This window comes from Sparus aurata, chromosome 20 (assembly GCF_900880675.1).
Source record: "Sparus aurata chromosome 20, fSpaAur1.1, whole genome shotgun sequence".
Classification (NCBI taxonomy): domain Eukaryota; kingdom Metazoa; phylum Chordata; class Actinopteri; order Spariformes; family Sparidae; genus Sparus; species Sparus aurata.
The window spans coordinates 21,669,565-21,694,667 of record NC_044206.1 but is presented as its reverse complement, the minus strand read 5'-3'; the positions used below and the strand labels follow the sequence as shown (position 1 = coordinate 21,694,667).

Sequence of the window (25,103 nt, the reverse complement as noted above, 5' to 3'; positions counted from 1 at the left end):
AAATAAAATTTTTTTTGGCAAAGTAATCAAGCAGACATGTTCACACGCTCGTGTTTATCATTAAATACAGACTCAGAACCAGCCGAATCCTTCATTAGCTGGCGGATGTGATCGCACACACGGCGGTCTGCATTCACCTGAGCCTCTCCGGGCTTCAGGTGCAACAAGCTGATCTGAACCCTCCTCACGTACACGCTCACCTTACTGATAAAACACTCCGCTGCCAACTTTTTTCCTGCCAAGGGCGAAACTTAAACTGTCAGGCTTGTGCAGGCTGCGTGAAAACGGCACGCACGGATGCGTCAGTGACAGCGGTGTGTGTATGTGTGTGTGTGTGTGTGTGTGTGTGCAGGTGTGTATGACCTTTCTCTTCTGCATCCTACAGGTCCGGACCGGCCGCCTGCATCAGTGTGTGCGTGATGCAGCAGCAGCAGCAGCAGCAGCAGCTCAAGTTATGCACTTTGCTGCATATGTGTGTGTGTGTGTGTGTGTGTGTGTGTGCGTGCATGTGAGGCAGCGGCAGAAAGAAAAACACCGCACCAGTCATTCCTTCACTCCTTCACACGACTGCGGAACAGATCTGAGATCAGTGTACTCACCACTCAGCGTGATGTTGTCTGAGCAGCAGCTGCAGCGTTTGTCTCCTCGGAGCCGGAGAGACGATGAGATGCTGCAAATGAGACACTGCGGTCCACATCTACCCGCGTCCTCCAGCCCTCCAGTGTGTGTGTGTGTGTGTGCGTGTGTGTGTGTGTGTGTGTGTGTGTCGTGTGGACGGTCTGCTTCACGTCAGCTGGAATCGGACGTGATGCTGTAAAATGGACAGCAGCTCCTCGTCGTTCCTCCTCAGCAGCTCACAGACATCTCAACTCTCTGCCTCTCTCTCCTCGCTCTGCCTCCCCTCCCTCCCTCCTCCCTCCCCACCGGGCTGGGCATGCCCAGTGTCTGCCTCCTCACGACGAGCATCACTTTTTGCAGCTTGCGGGTCTAAGTTTAAAGGATAACTTCACCCAAAAATGATAATTCAAGTCTTTATGCACTCATGTTAATGGAAAGTCGAGTGAGGTTTCGTTGGTCCATGAAATAATTCTGGAGCTTCACAGTGTCACAGCGTCATCCTACTACACAACTGAAGAAGATGGGGACTTGTTTTGAAACGTAAAGAAAGAAGCAAAATAAAACGTGAAATGGCTGCATACCATTTCTTGGTGTGATCCAAGTCCCCGGAAGCAACAGAGATCCCAAAATTGTTTTGAGGAGATGTTATTTTTCACCCAATTGTTGGAATTAATGTTATGATAATGTCAGGGTTTGTCTTAAAATACCTACAGTATGTCTATTTTGTGATTACTGGCATTATTGATTGATTATGCTGTTATATTGTTATGTTTTATCAGCCTTAAAGGGCATAAAATTAAGGTTTTCCTGAGACACTTTGTTTTTGTTTCCTTTCCTTCTGTGTGTTATATATGTTTGTGCATGTAAAAATCTCGAGAGTTAAAAAGGTACAAGTCAGCACCAGCAGAAGCTCCTCTCTCCCACAGAAAACCCCGCTCCTGAAACGCATCATCAGTAGTCCCACCTTTAATTCCTGTGACTTGGTGACATCACACTGCGTCACCATGTCACACATGGCTTGTTCCGCTCATTAGAATTAATTTAGCACAGCTGCTCTGTTGTTTTTGCAGTGCTGGCTCAGGCGTGTGTGAGCTGACCAATCAGAGGAGACTGTTTATCAAGGGGTGGAGCCTTAAAGAGACAGGAGCTGATGTGTGTTTTGAACATTAAAGCGTGTAATCCTGTTCTTGTAGCGACCCACACTAAAATGATCAACCTCAGATGGAACATAATACGTCTCCTTTAAAACCTTTTCTCTCGGCTGCATTGTTCCTGTAATTATCTGCTGTTATAAGGCAGAACTGATGAGAAATTTACTGCAGTGGGTATTTTTCATCTGCAATTTGTTTCCTTTTAGACCACAGTAGCTGTGACTGGAGCTGATGTTCATGCTTGTCTAAACTGTCACCCTCATTTCTTGCCAGCGGCATTAGTACCAATTTACTGTACACTGGTCTGAAATGCATTTAGATTACAGCAGTTATGTGTGTTATAATTCCTGCTATAATCCCTTTGGACCGTGTTCAACTCTAAATGGAGGCGGCAGTGACAGGCAGGGGATGGACTGTGACGAGGTACAAATATGAGGTACTTGTAGACTTGAGTCTTTTATTTTTATGCCACCTTTCAAAGTAAAATAAAGTACTTTTTACTCTACTACTGCAGCTACTAGTTACTTTCAGTTGATTTGTAAAGATTTCTGCATACTTGCAAACAGTTACCCAACAATAGTGCAGCATTTAACAGCTCAAAAGACAAATATTCCCCTCAGGAGTTGGTGGAGACCAAAACAGAGCTAAAAGAGCGTGAATACTGGATTTAGATTCATAATGTGATGTCAGTGTTCATAAGTTGTTGCCCTCAAGTGGCCAAAAAAATACCAGTTATTTCAGGTTTGACCATTTGGTATTTTGTCAGGCTTCATTATAAGCGTGTACATAAAAATTCATGCATTTATATAAAGAACCTCGAGTGAATAATGCAACTAGAAGCTCCTTTTTTATTGTTGCTGTTGAACAGAATAAAACACTTTTAAAGGTCAGGTCCGGTCATGAGCTGTTTTAGATTAGACTTAACATTAAAGTGTGGTAATATCAGAAGAGCCTTAAATATAAACTCTGATAAACAGATCTAAAAGTGTTGGATTAGCAGTAATCCGTCATTCCCTACAGCCAACACACAGACAAATCAGATTATTTTCTTTTAGTATATTTTGAGAAGTATAAAGTTGTCATAAAGCAGTTTAGAGCCAATCCATTAAGATTTATGGACATTTTATAATCAGCAGCGTAATGATGTAAAGAGATCTGAACAAAATCTTCACTTAAATGATTATGATTCATTATTTACAGGCAAGGATATTTAAATTATGTAGCATATGATTTTGTGTAAAGAGAGATTCACCTAAAGATGATATACACATATAAACAAATAATATATTTTATAGTTTAAATACCTATATACCTAGTTATATATACATTTTAGATAACCCACTCAATATTTATTCTGGCACCGTTTGGACTACATACCCTTCCACTATTACTATTTATAACTACTGTATTACAAAAATAATTGAAATGTAGATATTGTATGTTGTTGTCCTCTGTAGCCTTTAACATATATAATATATGTATATTTTACCAACTGTACATAATCTACATTAAAATGTTAATGTTTACATCTCAGTATTCAGCTTTGTTGTCTTGTTTTAAGTGAGACCTTAACTTCTTTTTAAGAGCAACTCAAAACTGTAGTCAGTCAGATTCTAATACAGCTGATTCTTCTCATTGTACTGACTTCTACCACATAACATTAGCACAACATAACATTGATACTCATCTTTTTTCCACTGATCAAACTCATAAATACCACAAAGAAGCATTTCCCTCCTCTGTAAATAATAAAACTCTCAGGTGTGTTGACTCCCTGTGGTGCCTCTGTGGACCAGAGGCAGCAGCAGCAGCCGGCTCTCTGCTGCCCCCTGCAGGCTGGTGGAAGTGGATCAAAGTGCAGCAGCAGTTCAGTGAGTCCGGACTGCTGAAAGGGGGTCTGTGTCTGAGCTGTTTTCACTGCTGTCCCCTTCTGCAGACTCACAATAACCCGTCTATCCCACTCCGACTGCCTCGCTTCAACACTGAAGTGTAATTAAGTGTTTTTCTCTTTAAGTGTGTTACTTAATCTGAAAGCTGCTGCAGCTAGTTAGAAACAAATGACTTGTTTGTGAAACAGAATTACTTCCTGCTCTTTTTCATGATCAGCTCTTTAAACTGGAGACATTAACAAGCTCAGACAATCCTTCATGATTTATCCAGCAGATGGACCCGTAGTTCATTCTTTGCTTTTTTAACCCTTTAACTCAATCAGCAGCGTTGGAAAGCATCCATTATCAATCAGGGACGTCATATTGTGATCAGATCATGTGTATATGAGCTGAGGTGATAGAGTTGTTCTGATGGCTGCCAAGCGAGTGACCACTGTTCCACGCTGTGTTTCCACATTTGTTAGCGTGAAACCACTGAATGTTATTAAAGTTTGGGGACATTTTTAAATAGTTGTATTGAAAGAATTAGGTGTTTTAAGCCAGAGACCGCTGTTTGAGACTGTGTATCCACATTTGTTAGCATGAAACCATTGAATCTTAATGCAATGTTGTGGCATTTTTCCATTGTCCATGTTTCTGCTGACAGAACTTGGTATTTTAAGCCAAAACACTATCTTTGTTTAGAAAGAGACCACTGTGTAACACTGTTTCCACATTTGTCAGCGTGAAACCACTGAATGTTAGCAAAATGTTGGGGCATTTTTAATGTTTGTGTTGATGGAACTAGGTATTTTAAGCCAGAGACCGCTGTTTGAGACTGTGTACCCACATTTGTTAGCGTGAAGACATTTTAATGCTATGTTGGGACATTTTTCCATTGTCTATGTTTGTTGTGACTGAACTTGGTGTATTAAGCCAAAACATGATTTTAGTCAAGAAAAAGTCCATTGTTTAACACTGTGTTTCAACAATTGTAAGCATGAAACCACTGAATATTAATAACATTTTGGGACATTTTTAATGTTTGTGTTGATGGAACTAGGTATTTTAAGGAAGAAACCATTGTTTTACAATGGGTTTCCACTTGTGTATGCTTTTAACCACTGAATGTTAATGCAGTGTTGGGACAATTCTCTATATTCCATGTTTGTAGTGAGAGAACTTGTTTATTAAGCCAAAACACGATCCTTGTAAGCATGAAACCACTGAATGTTCTTAACAAAACAAAATTTTACATGTTGTGACCGAACTAAAAAAGATATTTTAAGCCAAAACATGATTTTTTTCCAACCCTAACCACGTAGTTTTTGTGCTGAACATGGACCGGACTAAAAGCACAGCATTGTGAAAACACAAAATTAAAAACTAGACATAAAGAAATCTAGAAATGAACATCACCACCATTTATTCCGGTGATTGGGTTTGTTGCAACACAGTGAACTTGGGACCTGACTGCTTGCCTTTACCTTTGATCCAGCCTCCATTGCGCGTCGAGCGCTGCCGCGTCACATCAGGTGAGGTAACGAACGAGTACAGCTGTGCAATCAGCAGTCTTGTGTATGCACACCTCACAGTTCAGATATATTGTGAGTGACTTTTCCCCTTTAGGCACATATTCCAGAGTTTATCAATGAGCCCATTCAGCGAGTGACTACAGATAACAGGACTGCACACGAGGGCAGATTATGTGGAGGTGAAGGTGTTGATTTTAGTTATAAGGAATTAATTGAATTCATCAAGTATATTGGTAGAAAAGATTTATCTGAAGGTTAAAAACTGAATAAAGAAAGTATCTTCTTTATAAAATAACTGAAAAAAGTTGAAAAAGTGTCCTTCACAGTCTTCCAGAGTCCACGGTGACGTGTTCAGATTTCTTGTTTTGTGCAATCAAGAGTCCAAAACCCAAAGATTTTCAGTTAATTATTATTGGAGTCTAAGAAAATCAGCAATTATTTACATTCAGAACCAAGAACAAATGATAAGACAGAGTTTTATTATGTTTGTACAGTACAGTACAATTTAGTTTCTCCTTGGTCTCACACACACGCTCAGATAGAAAAGAGGATACAAAACTAGGTGCAGTACGCATCTGAAGTATGCAGGACAACTATGAAAGAGGATACAAATCTAAACTATTAATAGAGGTGAGAAGTGAAGTGGTGCAGAAACAGTACAAGCATTAATTAAAGTCTCTGAGGATATGCAAGTCGCCAAGAAAGTGCAGCCAGTGAATCTCAACCAATCTATTTTCAAAATAGTTGCCAATTATGTTTATCTTGACTGGCTAATTGATGAACTGTGGTGGAAGAAGAACTCAGATATTTCACTTAATTAAATAATAGCAATGACAAACTGCAGGACTACTCAGATGTAAGTAAAGGCCCTGCATTCAAAACTCCACTCAGGTAAAAGTACAATAGTATCACTAAAAGTAAAAGTAGAGTAGCTGATAGCAGAATAATATATATTCCTGCATTATAATTTGTAATATGTGCAGGGCTGGGACATAATATCAATGCAGCAACAAATTGTACTGTTTCCTGTACTAATGCCAAATATTAATATGAATAAAACCTCATGGTGGGATGAAGTTTTGCTACAACACCACCTGTCAAAATAAATGTAGTTATTGGAGTTAAATCTACAATATTTGCCTCCAAAATGTAGTGCAGTGGAGGGAAAAGTTGCGTGAATTGGAAATACTCGAGTAAAGTACAAGTACCTCAGAATCTACAGAACTCGACTGATCGCCTCACTGAACTCAAGCCCAGAAACCAGCACCCCGCGCCCCCGTGGTGGCCAGACTGGACCCAGACGGACTCGCTGGTTTTCTGCAGGGTCAGCACTCTCAGTGTTAACGCTCCCACCGCATCATCATACGTCACCGCTAAGCTCCGCCCCGTCCGCCTCCGCGTGCTCGAGGAAGAGAGAAGAGAACGTGCACCGACTGCGTCAACGCAAGGTGACAGCGCAAGGAACCGGAAACACCTACTTTTACCTTCATAGTAAAGGTTAGGACAGCAAATAATGATCGTTTTCTGAATGATTTAATTATTACAAGTTACAAGTAATCTATTACTCACTTTAATCTATAAAATGTCATTAATCACCAAATACATATTTTATGGAACAGCAAATAGGACTTTATTTAATTAAATATGATAAACTTGAGAATATCTACTCAATTTTGCTATATTTGATCCTATATTTTAATTTTTTTTTATTACGCATTATACTGCTCTATACTAGGCTATATAATATTTTAAATTGATGCTATATTGCTGTATAATATTATATATTATGTTGTAAACTACATACTACATCATATTTCTATAGTAATAGAGAAAAAACACCAAGTACAATCTCCTTAATCATATTTTCAACATAGTATTGTTGTGTATGCTGTATTAGTAGATAGTACAATATTAACCTTGCCAACTTTGCTGCTATTAATCACACTTGAGGCCATACTGCTGCATAATAAGAACAGTGATCAATGATGATGTGGGTATTGTGTGTATTTGCACTGTTTGCCTTGTAATTCTGAGTTTAATAGCTTTTGAATTGATCTATTTTCCATACTTTTATTTCATACTTCTGGTGATTATTTTTTTTTTATATATAAATCCCTCTATTTGTTCTGTACTTATTTCTGTCCTAAAGCTGCAACAACTTGAATTTTCCCTCTAGGAAACAATAAATGAGTATATTATATAGATGAAGACAAATGAGTCCAAACTGATGTGTTTGACATAAAAAAAATAACCCTGTAGCTTTAAACCAAGTTTCTACCAATAGGCTGATTAATCAACCAACACAAAATTAGTCTATTAACTTATAAGAAACATGCATTAACTGTCAACATTTTTATTTTTGATCTTGTTAATCAGGGTATCACGGTATCAGGTGATATATAAATCTTTGGAAGAACTTAAGTTTTTCTTAACATAATTTCACAGGCTCAAATTGAAGCAGTAGAAACTGAGGCCAAGACATTTTGTTGCGTCATCGCTCCTACACGTTTTATTTTGAAAGTCCACACCGGAACAGCAGTGTTCGGGCCAGCCGTTACTGCAGCTAACTATAAAGCCTCGATGAAAGTGAGTGACAGACAGAGGGGAAGTGCATCTGGTGGTACCGCATCCTCCCGTCACCCCGGACTTTAACCGGTCATACTCCAGCTAATATCATCCGGATCAACGAGCGGCTGTCAGACTGTTCGTGTAGCCCGGCTCGGCGCGGTCACATCCCTCCGAACACCACACATAACCCTCCCCAAGATACTTCCAGGTTCCCCGGGTGAAGATGAACGACAGTGCCCCGCTTGCGGAGTACGATTTCGAGCGGCGTTTCGACGAAAGACGAGCTCTAGAATGGATGCAGGAGAACTGGTATGTGCATGGGAGGATATCAGCTAACGGGAAATGCTAGTTAGTGAGATTAAAAAAAAAAAAAAAAAATGTCGGCGTGGTCCTCCTCCTCTCGGCGGACACTGTGGTGGGTGGTCGGCTCTGTGGAAGCTCATGTCCGCTGCTGCTGCTCGCCATGCGGACCCGGCGTTACACTATCAAACCGGTCACTTCTCCCTCCATTAATGTGGTTTTCTCACGTAACTGTCGTCTTAATGTGTCTCATGTCAGGCTGAAAGCTCTGAATAATTAGCTGAAGTTAGCTGAAGAAACTGTTTAGATTTACCCGCTTTAATTCAAACGTCCTTGAGGATGCACGGTGTGACTTCATCAGTGCTCCCATAGGCCGGGCTCCATCTAAATCAAATTATTAATCAATCAACACCTAGTTAACTTTAAATCACACCTCACCTGAATGCATGGACACATATTGCATTGTTCTATTGTGCGTGCACCCAAAACAAAAGGCCACACGTTGGATTGACTGCCTGTACAATCGCATTCTTCATTGTCCAATTAAACGGCTGGTAAAGAGGGAGTGACCCTTCACTGAGAAACCTAGTAAGACCACATTTTTTTGTGGGCCTGTGCAGAGAGGAGTGAAACTAAATACAGCAGTTAGAGAAGAGAGGGAGCTGTCAGGGCAGCGTCCAGCCAAAAGACATCCCAACCAGGGCCCCCACACAGCATGGAGGGATGTAGACACCTTAAAGAGGGGGGAGTGATTAATAGCAGGAGCTCTGAGGTTTGGATCTGCTTCAGCGCTCCTCCTGCTGGATCCTCCTCTAACTTTGCTGTAAAGGCACAAAATTGTTCCTCCAGACGGCAGATTATTCCTTCGGGGATCACTTCAGGCCACATAGACTTCCTGCGGGCTGTAGTAATCTGCTGTTAACACCCTTCACTATGCCTGTTGTTGTTTTCCCGGCACACGCTAACGCTCTGAGGCCGATTATTGTGTACTGTGTTCTGTTACAGGTGCCAGTACCATAGATGAATTTGATCAATTACAAACAGGTTTTTCTAGAATATGAATTGGCAAAGACACCCCTTGAAACAAACTCCCCGTGCTGTAGTTCGTTCTTATTTGCATCGTCTGTTAATCAGTTGGTTATCTTCAATATGAATTGATCAGCTGTCAGAAAAATGTTGATCGCTGTTTTCCAAAGCCCGAGATGACATCCTGAAAATTTCTTGGTTTTTTTTCCCCATCGTTAAACGTCATACAGGAGGAAAGAAACCAGAAGCTATAGAAATTTGACTTATTTTCACTCAAGAAAATTCTCAAACCAACATCAAACATAATCGATCATCCAAATAGTTGATTATTAAATCTATAGTTGATAATTAATCGATTAATTGTTGTGGCTCCAGTAAAATGCCCTTAAGTTATAGCAAGTGCTAATTATACCCCAGAAAACAGATAAAATAACTAGATCTTGGTGCCAATATAGAAAAAAAACAGAAAACAAATCAGTAAATATAATAATCGATGGATTTGGCTTCTCAGATGTGACGGTTTGATGCTTTTCTTTGTCACATTTGACAGAAAACTGATGATGAATTGGTTTTCGACTGCAGGTTTCGAAACAACATTCCATGTTTGCTGTATCTAAGGCTCATGTAAATTATAACGGACATATTGCACTTTTCAACTCTGTCAACACATCACAGCCACACCTCAGGTTGTTTGCTGAAACTTCTTCTGATCACCTGAACCGTATCACCTGTCACTCACACACACACTAATCCTCTATCTCTGACTTGTGTTATGTAACCAAGGGAATGTGGCATCCAGGTGACGGGGTCATCCGGCCGTTTTGCATGAAATACTATGATTGTTGGTTTTCGAATTTCAATTTATCTCATCAGGTTCATGTTTCAGACACAATATGACTTAACTGTCAAAAACAAAATGTCATTTAATCTATAAAAAAGCACATCACAGGCCAAAAATGTTGCCTTCAGTCCAAACATTGACGCTTTAGCAGCTTTAGGAAAGCAGCAAATCTTTATATTTGAAAGTTGTAAGTGATGACTGTATCGCTTTTTCTTCTGGCACATGGCTTAAATTATCAATCTGTAAAAAAAGTATATATATGTATACTGTTGATCAGTGTATTGATTAATTGAGCGATCATTACAACTTTATATAACCCTGATTTTATTCAAGTACCGGTAAACAAAAAGACCTCAAATGTTAATAGTGAACTCAAACAGCTGGACGACAACTTTGGGGTCAAAAATTGCCTCTTTTCCCTTTTAAATCAGGAGCTGTCTGATTGCAAATTTAAACAAGGTCATGAATCCAACTGTAACCAACTATATTGATAATCATGTTGTGTGATTAATTCCGTTTCAAGTACTGATTCCAGCTTCTTAAATGTGACGAGCCACTTTTCTGCTTTCTTTCCTCCCCTGTGACTGTAACCTGAAAATCTTTGGGAAGTGGTGAAAAACAAGACACGTCAGGAGGATCAACATTTTTCACAATTTTTGGACATTTTATAGATGAAACAATTGATCAATTAATCCAGAAAATAATTGACAGGTTCATGGACGGTGAAAATAATCGTAAATTGCAGCCCTCGTCTGCACCAATAAAGTACTGTGGTTGGTTACCGAGCCCTCAGTATTACCTCTCCTTCTCACTACCATCCACATTAATGTTAATCATTCTGCAGGACACACACACACACACACACACACACACACACACACACACACACACACACACACACAGATCAGTAATGTAACTAAAGAGGACATTGGCGCAGCAGTTTGCAGAGAGGGAGATGTTCTTTATCCAATCAGCTCCTGTTCTCAGGCAGTATTAATGAGTTGCTCACCTTTAGCCTCCACCACTGTAGCTCTTCATCTTTCTCTATCTGTGTTACACACACACACACACATGTTATATATCTCTGAGGGCACGTGTTCTTTAAACTGTTTATTGAGAGCTACGTAAACAGCTCAGAATGTCATACGTGTAAACACCTGCAAAAAACACTGGCAGAGGCAGTGAAAAATGCTGCTCTCCGCCTTTTGTAAACACTGTGTGGAAAGCCGGATTAGGCCATGGAGAGATAATTAGATAACATTAATTCTGATAATTTATGAATCATTAAGTCATTCATCAAGCACAAATCTTGGCTCCTATTTCTCTCATGGGAGGATTTTCGGCTAAAAACTGAATATTTTTGTGTTTATTGCCTAAAGGTCAGACAAAATATGAAGTTTAAAAACGTCCTTTTGCAGTAAACGGCTGCAACTAAAGATTATTGTCATTGTCAATTAATCTGATGTTTTTTCACGATTAATCCTTTCGTCCATCATTTCTTCTTGATTTATTTGTATTGACATTAGGGAGAACGATAATTAAATCTATGTTTCTTTTGTTCTCTTGTGTCTCTTGCAATGGATTGAACATACTTAATCCCTCTCTCCTGTTTAACTGGTTTATTGATATTGTAACCACAATCCTTTTCTTTATCAGCACCAATCACAATCATTGTAGATCACATTACCAAACAGAGCAGGGCCTGCTGTAGTTGCCGGATAAAATCAGCCCAATCTTTCTGATTTTAAATTTATTTTCCAAATAAAGCTATCCAATTTATCTGGAATAAAATTCTTATAGTTTTTCATATTGCAGAATTTTGCAGATATGCCAATGTCCATTTTATTTCCAGTATCATGCAGCTCTGTCTTAACCTGTGAAATTGTATTTATACATTCCATAGACTAAATTATCAATAAATTAAAAACTATGTCCAACAAATAAGTACAGAATAGAAACGGTATATGTTACAGCCATAGCAGCATCCTTTTATATATTTGACTCTATCAGTTCCTTGTCAGTAGTCCTGAAGGCTTCATGCAGGTTTTTCTGCCTCCAGCCTGGTTGGACTGGGAGCAGCTATCAGACGCATTAACTGGGTCAAGCAGCAGCAGCAGCATCTACTCATCCTGATATGTATTGTGCCAATCTGGATTAGTCATCTGGTGTATTCCCAGACCACCTCAGTCGCACGCACATCATCACATATGTAACTCACACAGACGGCCTTTATTTACGGAATGATTTTAGAATATCAGGCCGGGTTTATTTCAGCACCGTGGACAAATCATCTGTAATATTCCGCTCTGCTCTTTGTGTCTGAGCTCAGGAGCTGACCTTTTCTGTTCTCTCATCATTTTCTGCTACCGGCTCTAATTAAACTGGTATCGTTGGCTGCTGATGAGCCAGGCGGAGCACTGCCCAGTTCAAATTGCCTCATCACCCAGACCTGGCAGTGTGACTGGTCAGTGTGTCAGCCACTAATCTCTGTTAATCCTCCGCTGTGATTATAAATGAGGATAAGTATCAGGCTGCCGTCAGGAGTGAAGGATTATAAAGCTGACACTTTTCATTTGTAATTTCATAAACATGATACATTTGTCCTGCATTTACCTGAGACATGACCTCAGCGGCAGACAGTCAGATGTCGTCATATTTGCTTTGAATTTCAGCTGTCTGGTCCGTTCATCCTGTTTGAGTAATGTCCTTATGTAACAGTGTTACATCTGGATCATCACTGAGTGTGTCAGGGTTTGACTGGGGTGATGTAGAGTTTAACAGGACTGTTTGTCAGAGGACGTCACCTTCTTCCTCTTTTGTATCCTGTGGAGAGCATCAAAACTGACTCAATTACGTTTCCTAGATCTGATGTTTTTTTTAAGGATGTGTTGATTCAACTCTGTTTGTTTTCTATCACGCTGACACGTTTATCCATAATTTTGTTTACCCTTTGTGAATGAGGCTAGGCTAAATAACCCAGCTAATGTTCCGGCTCCATTCAGTGCGTTATAACGTTGTGTTTTGTCGTCCACAGGAGCAAGTCGTTCATGTTCTGTGGCCTGTATGCTGCGCTCGTGTTCGGCGGTCAGCACTTCATGAGAGAGAGGCCGAAGCTGAACCTGCGTCGGCCTTTAGTGCTGTGGTCACTCAGCCTGGCTATCTTCAGGTGAGTCACCTGGTGTTTCTCCCCCATCCGTTTGGCACGGCTGTGATTTGCATTTCCATTACAACAGGGCTACCCGCCTGAAGGTGTGTCTTTTTATCTGATGACGTACTTATGGCCTGTGTAGGGGTCGGAGGAGCTGCTATAAATACTCATCCTCCCAACAGCACTATCGAAATAAAGCTTCTAAAAAAGCTCCATACATTTACAGCAAACACGTTTAACTGCCTATAACTTCTCCACAATATACCTCCATTACTTAGTTCTGTACAAGCTTTTGTTATTGTGCAGTAAAATCAGGAAATGCTGAATTGGCTTGGCTCCAATTGGCTCAGTAAAACTTGGAAAGGAAATGCAAATTGGCACGACTCGGTTTTCACTCTTCTGTTAAAGGTAACATGTGACAGAACTGCTTTATAATGCAGTACTGTAGTGCTGTCTGAGTACTTCTTCCATTTCTGAACAAAACAAGCAATTTGTCACCGTAGACTGAACAATGAATTGAACAAAAATGAAGTTGTTTACAGCTCTAATCTGCCGTTTGTAACAGGTTTAAAGGTTTAATAGAAGAAGACAGGATGTAACAGTCATCTAACTCCATTTTCAGGAAAACTAAACTGTTACAAGAATAATTATTCATCGTGTGGATTTTTAATGGGATAAATGATTTATGGCATGAACGTCTTACAGGTTTGTGCATGTAGATGGAATAAACTCAGGATGGCTTGCTGCCTGTCTAATCTCGTCCCCCTGTCCTTTTATTGGTTGTTTTTCACTTTTGAATTACTGTTCAAAAAGATGAGTAATTTGACTGTGAGATCTCAAGCTGTCTGGTTAATCAGGAAGATTAGATCATTTCATCCGAGGCCGGATGAGTTCAGGTTGGGAATGTGCTCTGTGAATGCGTTACGCCTTGAAAAGGTCGAAACCAGTTACATGACACGACTGTCGCCAACACATTCCTCACTGGCTGTAAAGGTGCGAGCTGTGGACTCAAAGGAAAAGCCAAACAATTCGCAGAAAGATATTTCACACCTCAGAAGATGAGATTGTCATCCTGTGTGTTGCAGCAATGTTGCGTGAGTGTTGCAGAGAACTGTGTTAACACGAACTTCTGCTGCACCGGCTTCTTCCTGGGCTGATTTACAGAGTTCTGTCATTGTTAATGTTGTAAAGATTACCGTGTTGCTTTTATTTACATTCCATTAGATGAGAGGATCTGGATTATAGTGAAACCCTTGAGAGTTACGTAATGTATCTGATGCTAAACTTTACAACTAAATGCAACATCGCAACTAAATGTTTGTTGCCTCCACTTGAAAACAAACAAACATGGAGCCGACTCCGTAGCCACTGCCAGCAGAGTTTGTAGACATGGTGACCCACTTGGCAGGTGGAAGCAGGCGGGGCGGCTGCACAGAGCTCCATCTCCGGTGGATGTGTGGTGTGTTGAGCCCTCCCTCTAACCTTAATCCCACCGCAGTGGGCACAACCTGCCCCACCGCTGCCTGCACACAGGACATGACGACATGACTTCGGGGTTTCCAAGGCTCTCAGATGGCCGGTGGTAGTTGTGTATTTTCTCTTATTGTCAGTAAATCCCATGCTTAGAACAAAACCAACAAGTATTATGTGTGAAGCAAGGCGTGGCTGCAGCTATTGATTATTTTAGTAAGCATGTAATATACGGATATTCCCGCCATTAATTGAGTTATCCGGTAAGATATATTGCATGCTTTATTTTTCTGTGGGTTATTATTTTCTTGAGCGAAGCTTAAGTAACGTATGGACACATAATACCTAGCCAAGTAGCTACCTCATTGGTTTAAAGTCTTCACTAGTCATTAATCTCAACCTGCAATCACATTGATTTACGTTAAATGTTGTTGCGTAGGTAATGTTAAATCACCTTCTTGGACTGGATGCCAAGAATAGATGTTTTCTGTTGAGGTGCTGCAGTAACGTATTGTGGTAAGCTGCTCCAGTTTTACAGTAGACACACTGTACTGTGTTTTCTTTTCAACTTGTAGTGATCCCTCACTCGTAGTACACCCTTAACAAAACAGGCATAATGAGAAAAAGAAGAACCAGGTCACGTGTCTGCCTGCAGAGATGTCAACATTAGAATATTTCTTTGATGCACCATTGAGAGACACGTCAGGACAATAGAAATGAAGGAAGTAGTTTTATTTGTCAATTCATTCATACTTGTGTAGCTTGTTTTCTGCAGATCAGTGAAGGAGTTTCTCTTGTGAATTAGTGTTTTATATTTTAGATTGGTTGTGCAGGTTGTGCTTGAAAATCAGAGTAGCAGCGGTGTACAGTTATTGTTGATAACAGTCTATTTGTTGATAATGTCGGGCAGAAGAATTGCTTCCTGCTCTGGATCAATGTATGATTGCACTACAGTATGATTGCAGTGCTCTTAGAGGCTTTTATTGACATTACAGAGATGAGTAATGTGGAGTGTTTATGGCTGTAGCAGAAACAATGGACAAGTGGATTGTACTCTCTGGTTCAGTGATGTGTTTATGAGAAACAATGACACGGGTTGTAAAAATGGTGTTTGCAGGCCAAAGTTAAGTATCTTGACCCTTGAAATTGTTTTTTTTTTTTTAACACTCTCTGCACTGTCTGAATGATTACACAGTTACACATCAGGGCTAAAAACTATTCCATTCTTCCAAGGGAGTTTTTGGATTGCCTTCAGAATGATGAAGCTGGCCGCTGCAGTTGGGCTGTATTTTCTGTAAAAAACACCACAAGGTGACCCGGTAATGGCTGCTGAATAGGAAGATCATACTTTGTATTTTGGATAGTATAGTGTAGGACTGGAGGGACTGGATATCTGTGCTGTTCTCTCTGTTTGATTTTGATGTGGATTGTTAAATTTGATTAAATTCTTTTAGATTTGACAGCATCAGACTGAAACCAGTTCCAGTGTTGCATCATTATGAAACTCAGAATGTAAGCTGGGAGCTCGAACGTGAAATTGCTCTAAGCGCAAACAGATAAAGACCACGCAGTCTCAGATAAAAGCGTCTTTATTCTTGATGAACTCTGAACGTCCTCGCCCTGTCTGTCCATTGTCTGCAGCCACTCCTTCACGTGCACGTTACGTATTTGCACTTGTGAAAAAGGTATATATTATTCTATCATGAATTATTCATAAGATTTTTCCCTTATTCTTATTATTCAGTTTGCCTTTTTCTAGCACACCTCATAGTGAGTGTGTGACAAACATTTGAGTCCTTTGTGGAAAGACTTTATACTGTTAATTGTGTCTTTACAACAAGGAACTACAGCTGAACGATCTATTTAGTTCATCATGAGGGATGCTTAGATGTTACAGAAGAAGCTGCATAGTAATAGTAATTGTTTGGTTTCCACTGAACACGTCAGAGTTTGAGTTAAACAGTGTGTTAACGTGTTTGCATGTGGTGTGTTCACTCTGCAGTATCATCGGAGCGCTGAGGACTGGCCTCTACATGATGCACGTCCTCACAACCAGCGGCTTCAGACAGTCGGTGTGTGACACCAGTTTCTACAGCGCCCCCGTCACCAAGTTCTGGGCCTACGCCTTCGTTCTTAGCAAGGCCCCCGAGCTGGGTAAGTCTTCTCATACTGTTTACTCCCCCATGTCCACAGTTCATCTTTAGCTACTGATATGTTACCAACGAAGGTGTCATTTTATATGTCGAAAGACATGAAGGTGTCTCTGTTAAAACTGGGCTAAATGTGTTTGAAAAGTTGCTATTTAACTTCCATTTGACTCTTGTTTTAATAGACTTTAGATTATGTTGCGTAAATATCAAATAAGTCCTAATTACATGTCGAAATGGAGGGGATTAATGGCTGTTGAGGAAGTGGTTATATGTCAACAAGAGATCTGAAATAAACCCCCAAGTTTCAACAAAACTCGCCCTTAATGTTCAGAAGCTTCTTGGTCTGTAAACAACCAAATCACTGCTCATTGTGAACGGTTTAAAAAGAAATCCCCTCCTTGTGAAACAGTTGAGGTATGTCACTTGAATTCCTCAACCTGAACGATTTACTGTGCGTTCACATGCAACGACAGACATCGACTTTAACCTTGAGTGACTTTTGAATTATGTACCTTGAAGCACTTAAACTTTCCAGTAAATTTAGCAGCAGACAATTACCTTAAGAGCTTCCTCTGCCGCTGTCGGAGCGCTAATCGAGTCTCTTTATGCTCTCTGCCGGACACACAGACCCGATCGCTCTGGAGGAAATGGAGGCTGATGCTGAGGTGGCAAGAAAACTCCATTAGTGCATGATTGATAGTGATAGAGAGTTTCCTCATCTGCAGACTGAAAGAATATCTTCATCCTCCTGTTGGTCAGGCCATTAGATTATTACAGTATATATATACTGTCGTACTGTAGATATGATACCATAAAATAAGCTTTTATTGATCTCCAGATACTGACATGTGCATATAGTGAAGCACAACGTTCTGTGTAAATAAGTCTTATCAACGACGACTTTAATCTTGCTTCCACGAGTTTGTCAAACGTTTCTATCAGTAATGACTCTGTACTCACTGAACTAAGTGATTGCTGAAGTCTGGGAACGTACAGAAAAAAACTGCAATATCAGCAAAGCAAAGTCTGACGGAGGAGAAAACATTCAGGTCCTTTCATACTTATTACTTTACTGTACTTTAATCAGAGGTAAATGAAAAGGTATGAGGTAAAAATACATGTACACACATTTCAGCTGCTGTAACTAAAGTGATGATGTTGCTCTGAGCTCGTTGTGAATGACTTCCTGTCCCCGTCTCTCTCAGGTGACACGGTGTTCATCATCCTCCGGAAGCAGCGCCTCATCTTCCTGCACTGGTACCACCACATCACCGTGCTGCTCTACTCCTGGTACTCCTACAAGGACCAGGTGGCGGGCGGCGGCTGGTTCATGACCATGAACTACGTGGTCCACTCGCTCATGTACACGTACTACGCGGCGCGGGCGGCCGGCATGCGGGTGCCTCGTCCCTTCGCCATGATCATCACGGCCACCCAGATCATGCAGATGGCGATGGGCCTGGCCGTCCTGGGCCTGGTGTACCACTGGATGCACGAGGTGCACTGTCCGTCCAAAGTAAACAACGTCACATGGGGCTCTCTCATGTACCTCAGCTACCTGGTCCTGTTTGCCGTGTTCTTCTACAACACCTACCTCAGAGGCTCCTCTGGTGGCAAAGGATCCAAGGCAGAGTAGTCTGCCCTGCGCTGTGTTGAATGTGCCATAAGTAGAATACGTCCAACAGTGAAGGGGCCATGAATGTGTGAGTCACAGCTAGTTACCTGATGACTGGTCCCACTCTTTTTTTATTACATTTTCACTTGACTTTTTATAGCATCTGTAGCTCAAAACAATGATTCGTCTGTGGGATTAGAGCGTTAGGAATGAGGAGGTCCGGACTGAGCACAGTCTGATATGACCCCATCATTAGCTGGAGAGTGGATAAAAGGGAAAAGGGGATGGATGAAGACCGTGTTTGTGTTTAACTAACAGTACTCACTTTGTTTAAACGATTGCCTTGGTATTTAGACTCTCGACCAGTACCTGAAAAACAGCCATATGAGGGCCAAATCTTATATCAGAGGTGGTTAACAAATGCTTGTGTTCGTATGTTACCATGAAGAAGTGACTTCTTGATTTATATGTTCCAGCTCTGAACTAGAAAAAAGTACTTATGAATTTAAAAATGTTAAAGAAATGGTTCAACAAAACAGTTTTCATACTGAGAGTGAGATGAGAGAATTGATTTTAAAAATGTTATTGATAACATTCAGCCATAAATGTGGCATTTCACCCCCCCACCCATAACTGCATTCACCTCACAACGCTGCTGTTGTTTGAATCATCGCTGTACAGTACGCTGTACAACTCAGCCTTTCGTTTTTTACAAACTGGCAACTACCATGACTCTTGATGGAGACGAAACCCAGATGCAGTGTGATACCAACAGCGTTATACTATTGGCTCTCAGAACTTGTTATCTGGAACCAGCCGTCAGAATTCTGACACACAGATAAACAAAACCCGCGAAGTGTTTTAAGATTATTTACTTGCAATCACAATCATGTTTTTTAGTAAAAGAGATGACATTTAAATATTGAGCTGCATGTGTTTAGCTCAGCATCATAACTAGCACTGCTGGTAGTGAGTACATTTAATCTGTTGCTCTCTTTCACTGAGTAGCTGGTTTTGAGCCCTCTGAAGGACCCGTGTGTCTCCGTGTTCTTTCACGGTGAAACTCTTAGGAATGATCCTGCGCTGCCTGCATCTCAAGTGCAGATTGTTCCTGTTATCAGCCACTGAAACAAGTTCAGCTGCCTATGATATAGCACCTAGAATGTGATGTCTCTGACAACCCCATCTTCTCATTTCACTCTCAGAAAAAGAAAGCAGATGAGTGTTTGACCCAAAATGTTGAACTATATCTTCAGAATAATGTGTGTTTCAGCCCGAGCCATAACTGTGACCTACAGATGCGTACAGGATTATAAAAAGGGAAGGAAAACCACGCACTGAATGAAAGCAGGGTGTTTTCTCATGTTCGGTTTTAGCACTTACAACACGCGCACAAATATTAAACACGCACTGCATTTAAATGACTGTATTTAGCTCTGAGGCTTCATCACGTCTCTCCCTCCCTCAGAACAGCTCAGAAACTACAGATGGCTTTTTTTTTAACAGACATAACTCGTACGCTGTAGAGCGCTTTCACACGGCCTCTCCCTCATGTGTGCTCTCACCACACAGACGCTGTGAGACGATAAGATCTGAGTGACAAACACGTTCTTCAGCTTACCTGTTGGGTAACATGTGTAGCCGGAGTCCTCCTGTCTGTTCTTCTGTACAAAAGTTTACACACTGTGCACATTTTGCCTTCTTCATCTGCAGCGTCGCGTCAGGATTGAGGAGAGTTGAGCACTTCACTGTTTTTTGTCATGTTTCTGTAGAGTTACAGAAACAACCTGAATCACTTTTGTTCCTGTTAAAGAAAAGAGGCAAAGTTTCACTGATTGTGTCGTGTCAGCGAGGTTCTCCAACCTCCTGACGCAGGACTAATTATCAGTCAGTCAGTAATCACATAATCATTATCAAACAACAGATAGGTAGTCAGTCATTTAGTTTATAGCACTTAAATTGAAACGTATGTTAAAGATCATAGAAAGGCAGATGAAATGATGACGTCAATGTAAACGAGAATAACGTTAAATAGCAAGTGAACACAAAGTCGGTGATGACGCCCTCTTGATCAAACCTTAAATTAGCAAATTTAAAAATCAAATTTGTTCACCTCCGAGCTCAAAGCACCTTTATTTGAAATCCCATTCGCTTCCACCGATTGGTCGCTTTTCTTACAACAAAACAACAACAAAAAGAAAATAAGAATTATCAGCCCAACATGAAGATTAGAATGAAAATGAATCAACTTGACACGTAAAGCAACAAACATAACAAACCATAATAGAAACAGTGGTACACAACAGAGGTGTCACAAACATGCAACAAAAGCATCAAAGATTAAATAAGAACAAACAGAAAAGAACAAAAAAAGCGCGAATGAAATATGATCTGAATTTTCTGAATTACTCCGTCCAGATAAGCGTTATAATCCGAGATTATCTCCGTCCACACCAGCACACCTGGAGACACATATCTGATGCTAATTGTTGCGTGTTGCCGTAAACAGGAAGCAGATTGTTGACTTCGGTCATTTTTAAAGGCTTCAAAGTATTAAAAGTCATTTGGGGAAAAAACTAATTTAGATTTAAGTCAGAAAAAACAAAGATCTCTAATCCTTTTAATCCTCTTGTATTAAAATACTCATCCTGGGACCATCGCGGTTCCTGTCCTCCAGTTTGGAAACCATTAGCTAATGGCTGCAACTCCAACCAGAGTCCCAGGGACTCCTTTCATATGTCTTCATCTCCACCTCGATCTAAAACCAGTGAAGACGTGGCACATTAGTCCACTGATGTACGATAAAGCTGTTTTTCATCCTTGTTGTGCTTCGTCGTTGGACCATTTCTTGTCTGTAGCTCCATGTTGAAGCACAATGAACAAAACAAAAGCGTCTGCGGCTGCAGATTTATGAAAAATGGTGGCTGAAATAAAATGCTGCGAGTGGTCGATCAATCAGAAATATTCAGCACCGCAGAAGTTCCTGTGCTTTTTGAAAGTGGGGACTTTGATAATGTCGGCAGAACTCAATGTAGAATCTGATCCCTGCGTCAGAACTCATTAGTTTATGTGTCTTCTTTTACAAGTAGTTAATCTGTGGATAATGTGTCTGTTGTGTTGCGTACACATCGCCGTATGTCTGTTTTGTTTCCCCTTTTTTTAAAAACATTTGAATGTGCGTAATACTAACCCTTCACTTCTTTGTCCTGTCGGTGTTGTAAAAGTTTCCCTGTGTGTGGCTACATCCAGCAGACTGTAGATCCATGGAGGGCAGCGAGTGATTACGGACCTATACTTTGATTTAAATTGTACTCGACGGTCGAACGTATGGGCTGTAAAAAAACAAAACATTCAGAAGTGCTGATTCTGATCCTGACACAGAGAACGACGGGCTGCTGTCGCTGATTATCTGTATCGGCCGCACTCGAGCTGCTAGGAAGGGAGGAAACGAGCCGATGTGTCCACTGTAAATAATAAGAATCTATTTATTTTCTTAATATATAACATTCTCTAGCAGATCTGAGGTGTTTCTGGGAGACTTATTTTTGTTAGGATGTGCAGTCAGCTGCGCTTCACTGTTTCCGCTCTCTCCATCCATCACGTTTGTGTGTTTCTTCATCCATGACGCCATTTTTGCCTCTTTTTAAAATGAGAAGAGATGGAGGATCACCGTCAACTCTTAGAGCCGTTGATACTTCATGTTGAAAGGAGGCTTCATTTGTGATTTACACCTGATGTGATTTCAGACCGTCCCATTGTTTTTTCTTTTTTCTTCTTTCTTTTAGATAAAACCAGCGCACATTATGGTTAAATCTGTGTCCTAGCAGCGGCTTTAAAAAAAACCCACTATAACTGTATTTTTGTTGTGAGGGAGCTGAGGTTTACATTACAAACTCACTTTCAGTTTTCCAGTTTGAACATTTGTGGCTTCAGCGTTTTTATACACGACTGTGTGATTCGGTTACGTGGCGTTCTCTGTGCAAATCTTTAAAACGATGTATTTTACTTGTTGTTCAGCGGAGTTCGGGGTCTTCAGATGTGTTTTCATGATTCCACAAACGTCCTGTGTCCGCTGACGTTTAAATCTAATGTTTCCTTAGACTGTTAATGTACAAATACAAAAAAAAACACCTCTGAAGATGCAGCTGGTTAACAAGTAAATAACACCAATGCTGAGGTTTGCATGTGGACGATGTGTGACCGAAATAGGGCATTACGTCTGGAGTCGTCCCTGTTTTATCTTGTTGCCAACGCAGCCTGAAGTTCCCTCGTGTTTCGTTACTAAACCTTTACTTTCACTGTAAAAACAGCTCGAACCGTCGGCTCATTCTGAGAAGGAACCAAGAGAAGACTCACAAATGATTCCTGGACTTGTTGTGACACCGTTTAAACTTGAACTTTGTGTGCCAAACGTTTGTTTTTTTTTTTCTTTCTTGGATCGATGTGAGCATCATGTGTGTCTCATCATGTCTCCTCCTGTAAAAAAAAAACATCAGAAAACACGCTGATTTCCCTCCTACACCTGTGGATCCAACCGTCGACTGCAAACGAAGAGTAACAAAAAACAGTTAAAGGGCTTTTGATGTTGAAATGTTGTTTAATAAATCCATTCTGGTTTTAAAATGTCTCCGGTTATTGTTTCTGTGTTACGTTACAGAGAACAGAAGGATGATAACGACCATCCAGTACGTTGTTTTTGTGTCTTTAGAGAGCTTAAAAATGAGTGTGACTGCTTCAATTCATCAGCTCTTGAAATAACAGTTGAGATTTATTATTATACATATTTATTATATCCTGCCTGTGCTTCTTGTAATACTCATCAGTCACATTGGTTAGGAACTCGTGAATCCAAAAATATGGACAGAATTTCTATGAAATGTGAAAATATTTGTCAGATTTCCAACTAAACTCAACAAAACCTGAAGGTGTAGTTTGTGTTTCTCGTTGTACGACACTAAACGTATTTTATTGTGCTTTTGTATATAACTTCAGGGTCTTTTTATCTGGACCCTGAGTCTGTAACAAACAGACTGTCCCCCTCCAAACGATCTTATCCGCTGAGGACAGATTGATCAAGGACACGGCACAGAGAGATAATCCATCTCTGTGATAACACTGTCCTCCATTTTCCACAGCCAGTTAAATCCCAGAGTGCAGGGAAAGTGCAGGAATGTGTCTTTGTCGACACAGTTGGAGTCCTCGGAGCCTCCCGCCGTGTTAAAACAAGCAGCTCCTCTTCCTGCAAACGTCCGGGCTGAGAGACGGGCCTCTGGGAGGAGACGGTGGGTTGATGGAGGACAAAGCTCTGCCTGCTCAGCACATTAATATCACAGCTGTGGGTGGTGACACCAGAGGACACCGAGGACAGACGCGCTCTGAGAGGAGGATTTGAACTCATGCAGTGCAAAACTACGCTAAACTACAACAGGATTAAAGGTCATAACTGCAGCTCTGCTCTGAGACAAGAGTTTATACTTCAGACTTTAGTTTTACTGCAACAAAACCTCACGAAGTTTAAAGTATAATGGTAAAAAAACAAAAGTTATGGAATGTTACTATATTTAGGTGCTTTAGGTATTTTATATTTAAGTACTGTATCTGAAGTACTTATACTGTACTTTTTCTTGCCACTTTCTAGCTTTAGTTATTAGTTACTTTACAGATTTCTGCATATAAACACATACGGAGCTTGAAAAAATACCAGTACATTTACTCAAGTACTGAACTTTGCTCAAGTATTTTCAGAATAAAAGTACTACTATACAGTGGAAATATTATTAAAAGTTAAATTCCTGCATTGAGAAATGTTAACAAAGTAAAAGTATGTAAGTTTAATCAGGGAAATGTGCTTTAACTATTTGTAATAAGAGGGAAATATTCCGAAAAATGTCCCCTGTAACTGTTATGTTTGATGATGGAATGTGACAGAGTACATTTACTCGAGTACTTTAAGTACAATTTGAGCAGCTTGTATTTTGCTTGAGTATTTACATATTAAATACTTCTACTCCACTACATTTCTAGTTACTTTACAGGTTATCACATGCAAAAAACATATAGAGATTTTATAAAATATGTTTTCTAAATCCAGTTTATTATGTTGAAAGAACAGAGTCCCACTAACACCGTGTCTTCTCTCTGATTGGCTCATCATGACGTCAGACGGAAGGTGCTGTGATGTCAGAGTCTTCAGCGCCCTCTCGTGGCTGCAGGTAGTTTCAGTGTTTGTTCTCACTGTGTTTATTACAGCTGAGGTTGAGTTCAACTCTGTGAGCTGTCTGTTGAACAAAGGTTTATTTCAGATTTAAACATGCTAATCTAAAGCAGCTGTGGCAACATCTGTACACTGAGGCACGAGAGGAGGCACGTGAAGATGCCTTCAGGTACTGTCGGGAGAAGGAGCTCTGAAGGGACCGTGTACCAATTGTTGAGCAATAACAGCTTAAATTTCTCTTGTTTATCAATTTATTTATTTATTTTTTGGACACTGTAATAAACCTGTAACAATCTTTTCCTGCTCGTGTATGTTTGCACCATGTTTTCAAACCTCTGCACTTATTTTTTTTTTGCTCTGTTGAAATATATTTTCAAGCTTTGGTGTTAATATTTTAAATCTGTCTGTTAAAATGTTCAGTTGGATGAATTTAACCCAACATTTTCTCAAGTACTAATACTTCAGTCGAACAAACAACTTTGTAGTCCTCTATAATGACTTGACACTTATAATTAATAACTTTAACACACTGGTTGTTTACAAATCACATGTTCACATGAGTTTTACCTCGTCAAAGCTGTAAATAAGGTCTTTCAAAT

General features: G+C 40.3%; 2 protein-coding genes across 2 annotated transcripts in view; one reads left to right on the top strand and one right to left on the bottom strand.

Moving 5' to 3' along the window:
• The window catches only part of LOC115570944 (PH and SEC7 domain-containing protein 1-like), an 80,073-nt gene extending 79,163 nt beyond the window's left edge, over positions 1 to 910 (bottom strand). The window contains exon 1 of the mRNA XM_030399786.1: positions 600 to 910. The gene's annotated coding sequence lies outside the window, so the exon portion shown is untranslated. The remainder of the gene's footprint in view (positions 1 to 599) is intronic.
• Positions 911 to 7,723: 6,813 nt separating this feature from the next.
• LOC115571200 (elongation of very long chain fatty acids protein 6-like) lies at positions 7,724 to 22,913 on the top strand. The gene is made up of 4 exons (XM_030400386.1): positions 7,724 to 8,049; positions 12,942 to 13,073; positions 16,528 to 16,679; positions 17,881 to 22,913. The coding sequence occupies exons 1-4, from the start codon at positions 7,964 to 7,966 to the stop codon at positions 18,309 to 18,311; spliced, it is 801 nt and encodes a 266-aa protein (XP_030256246.1). The 5' UTR covers positions 7,724 to 7,963; the 3' UTR covers positions 18,312 to 22,913.
• Positions 22,914 to 25,103: the final 2,190 nt, after the last annotated feature.

Excerpts from the sequence above, each read along its gene's own strand:
- LOC115571200 (XM_030400386.1), top strand. The coding sequence starts at position 7,964 with ATGAACGACAGTGCCCCGCTTGCGGAGTACGATTTCGAGCGGCGTTTC. Across the intron at positions 8,050-12,941 it reads GAATGGATGCAGGAGAACTG|GAGCAAGTCGTTCATGTTCT; the intron begins GTATGTGCATGG and ends TGTCGTCCACAG. Across the intron at positions 16,680-17,880 it reads TAGCAAGGCCCCCGAGCTGG|GTGACACGGTGTTCATCATC; the intron begins GTAAGTCTTCTC and ends CGTCTCTCTCAG.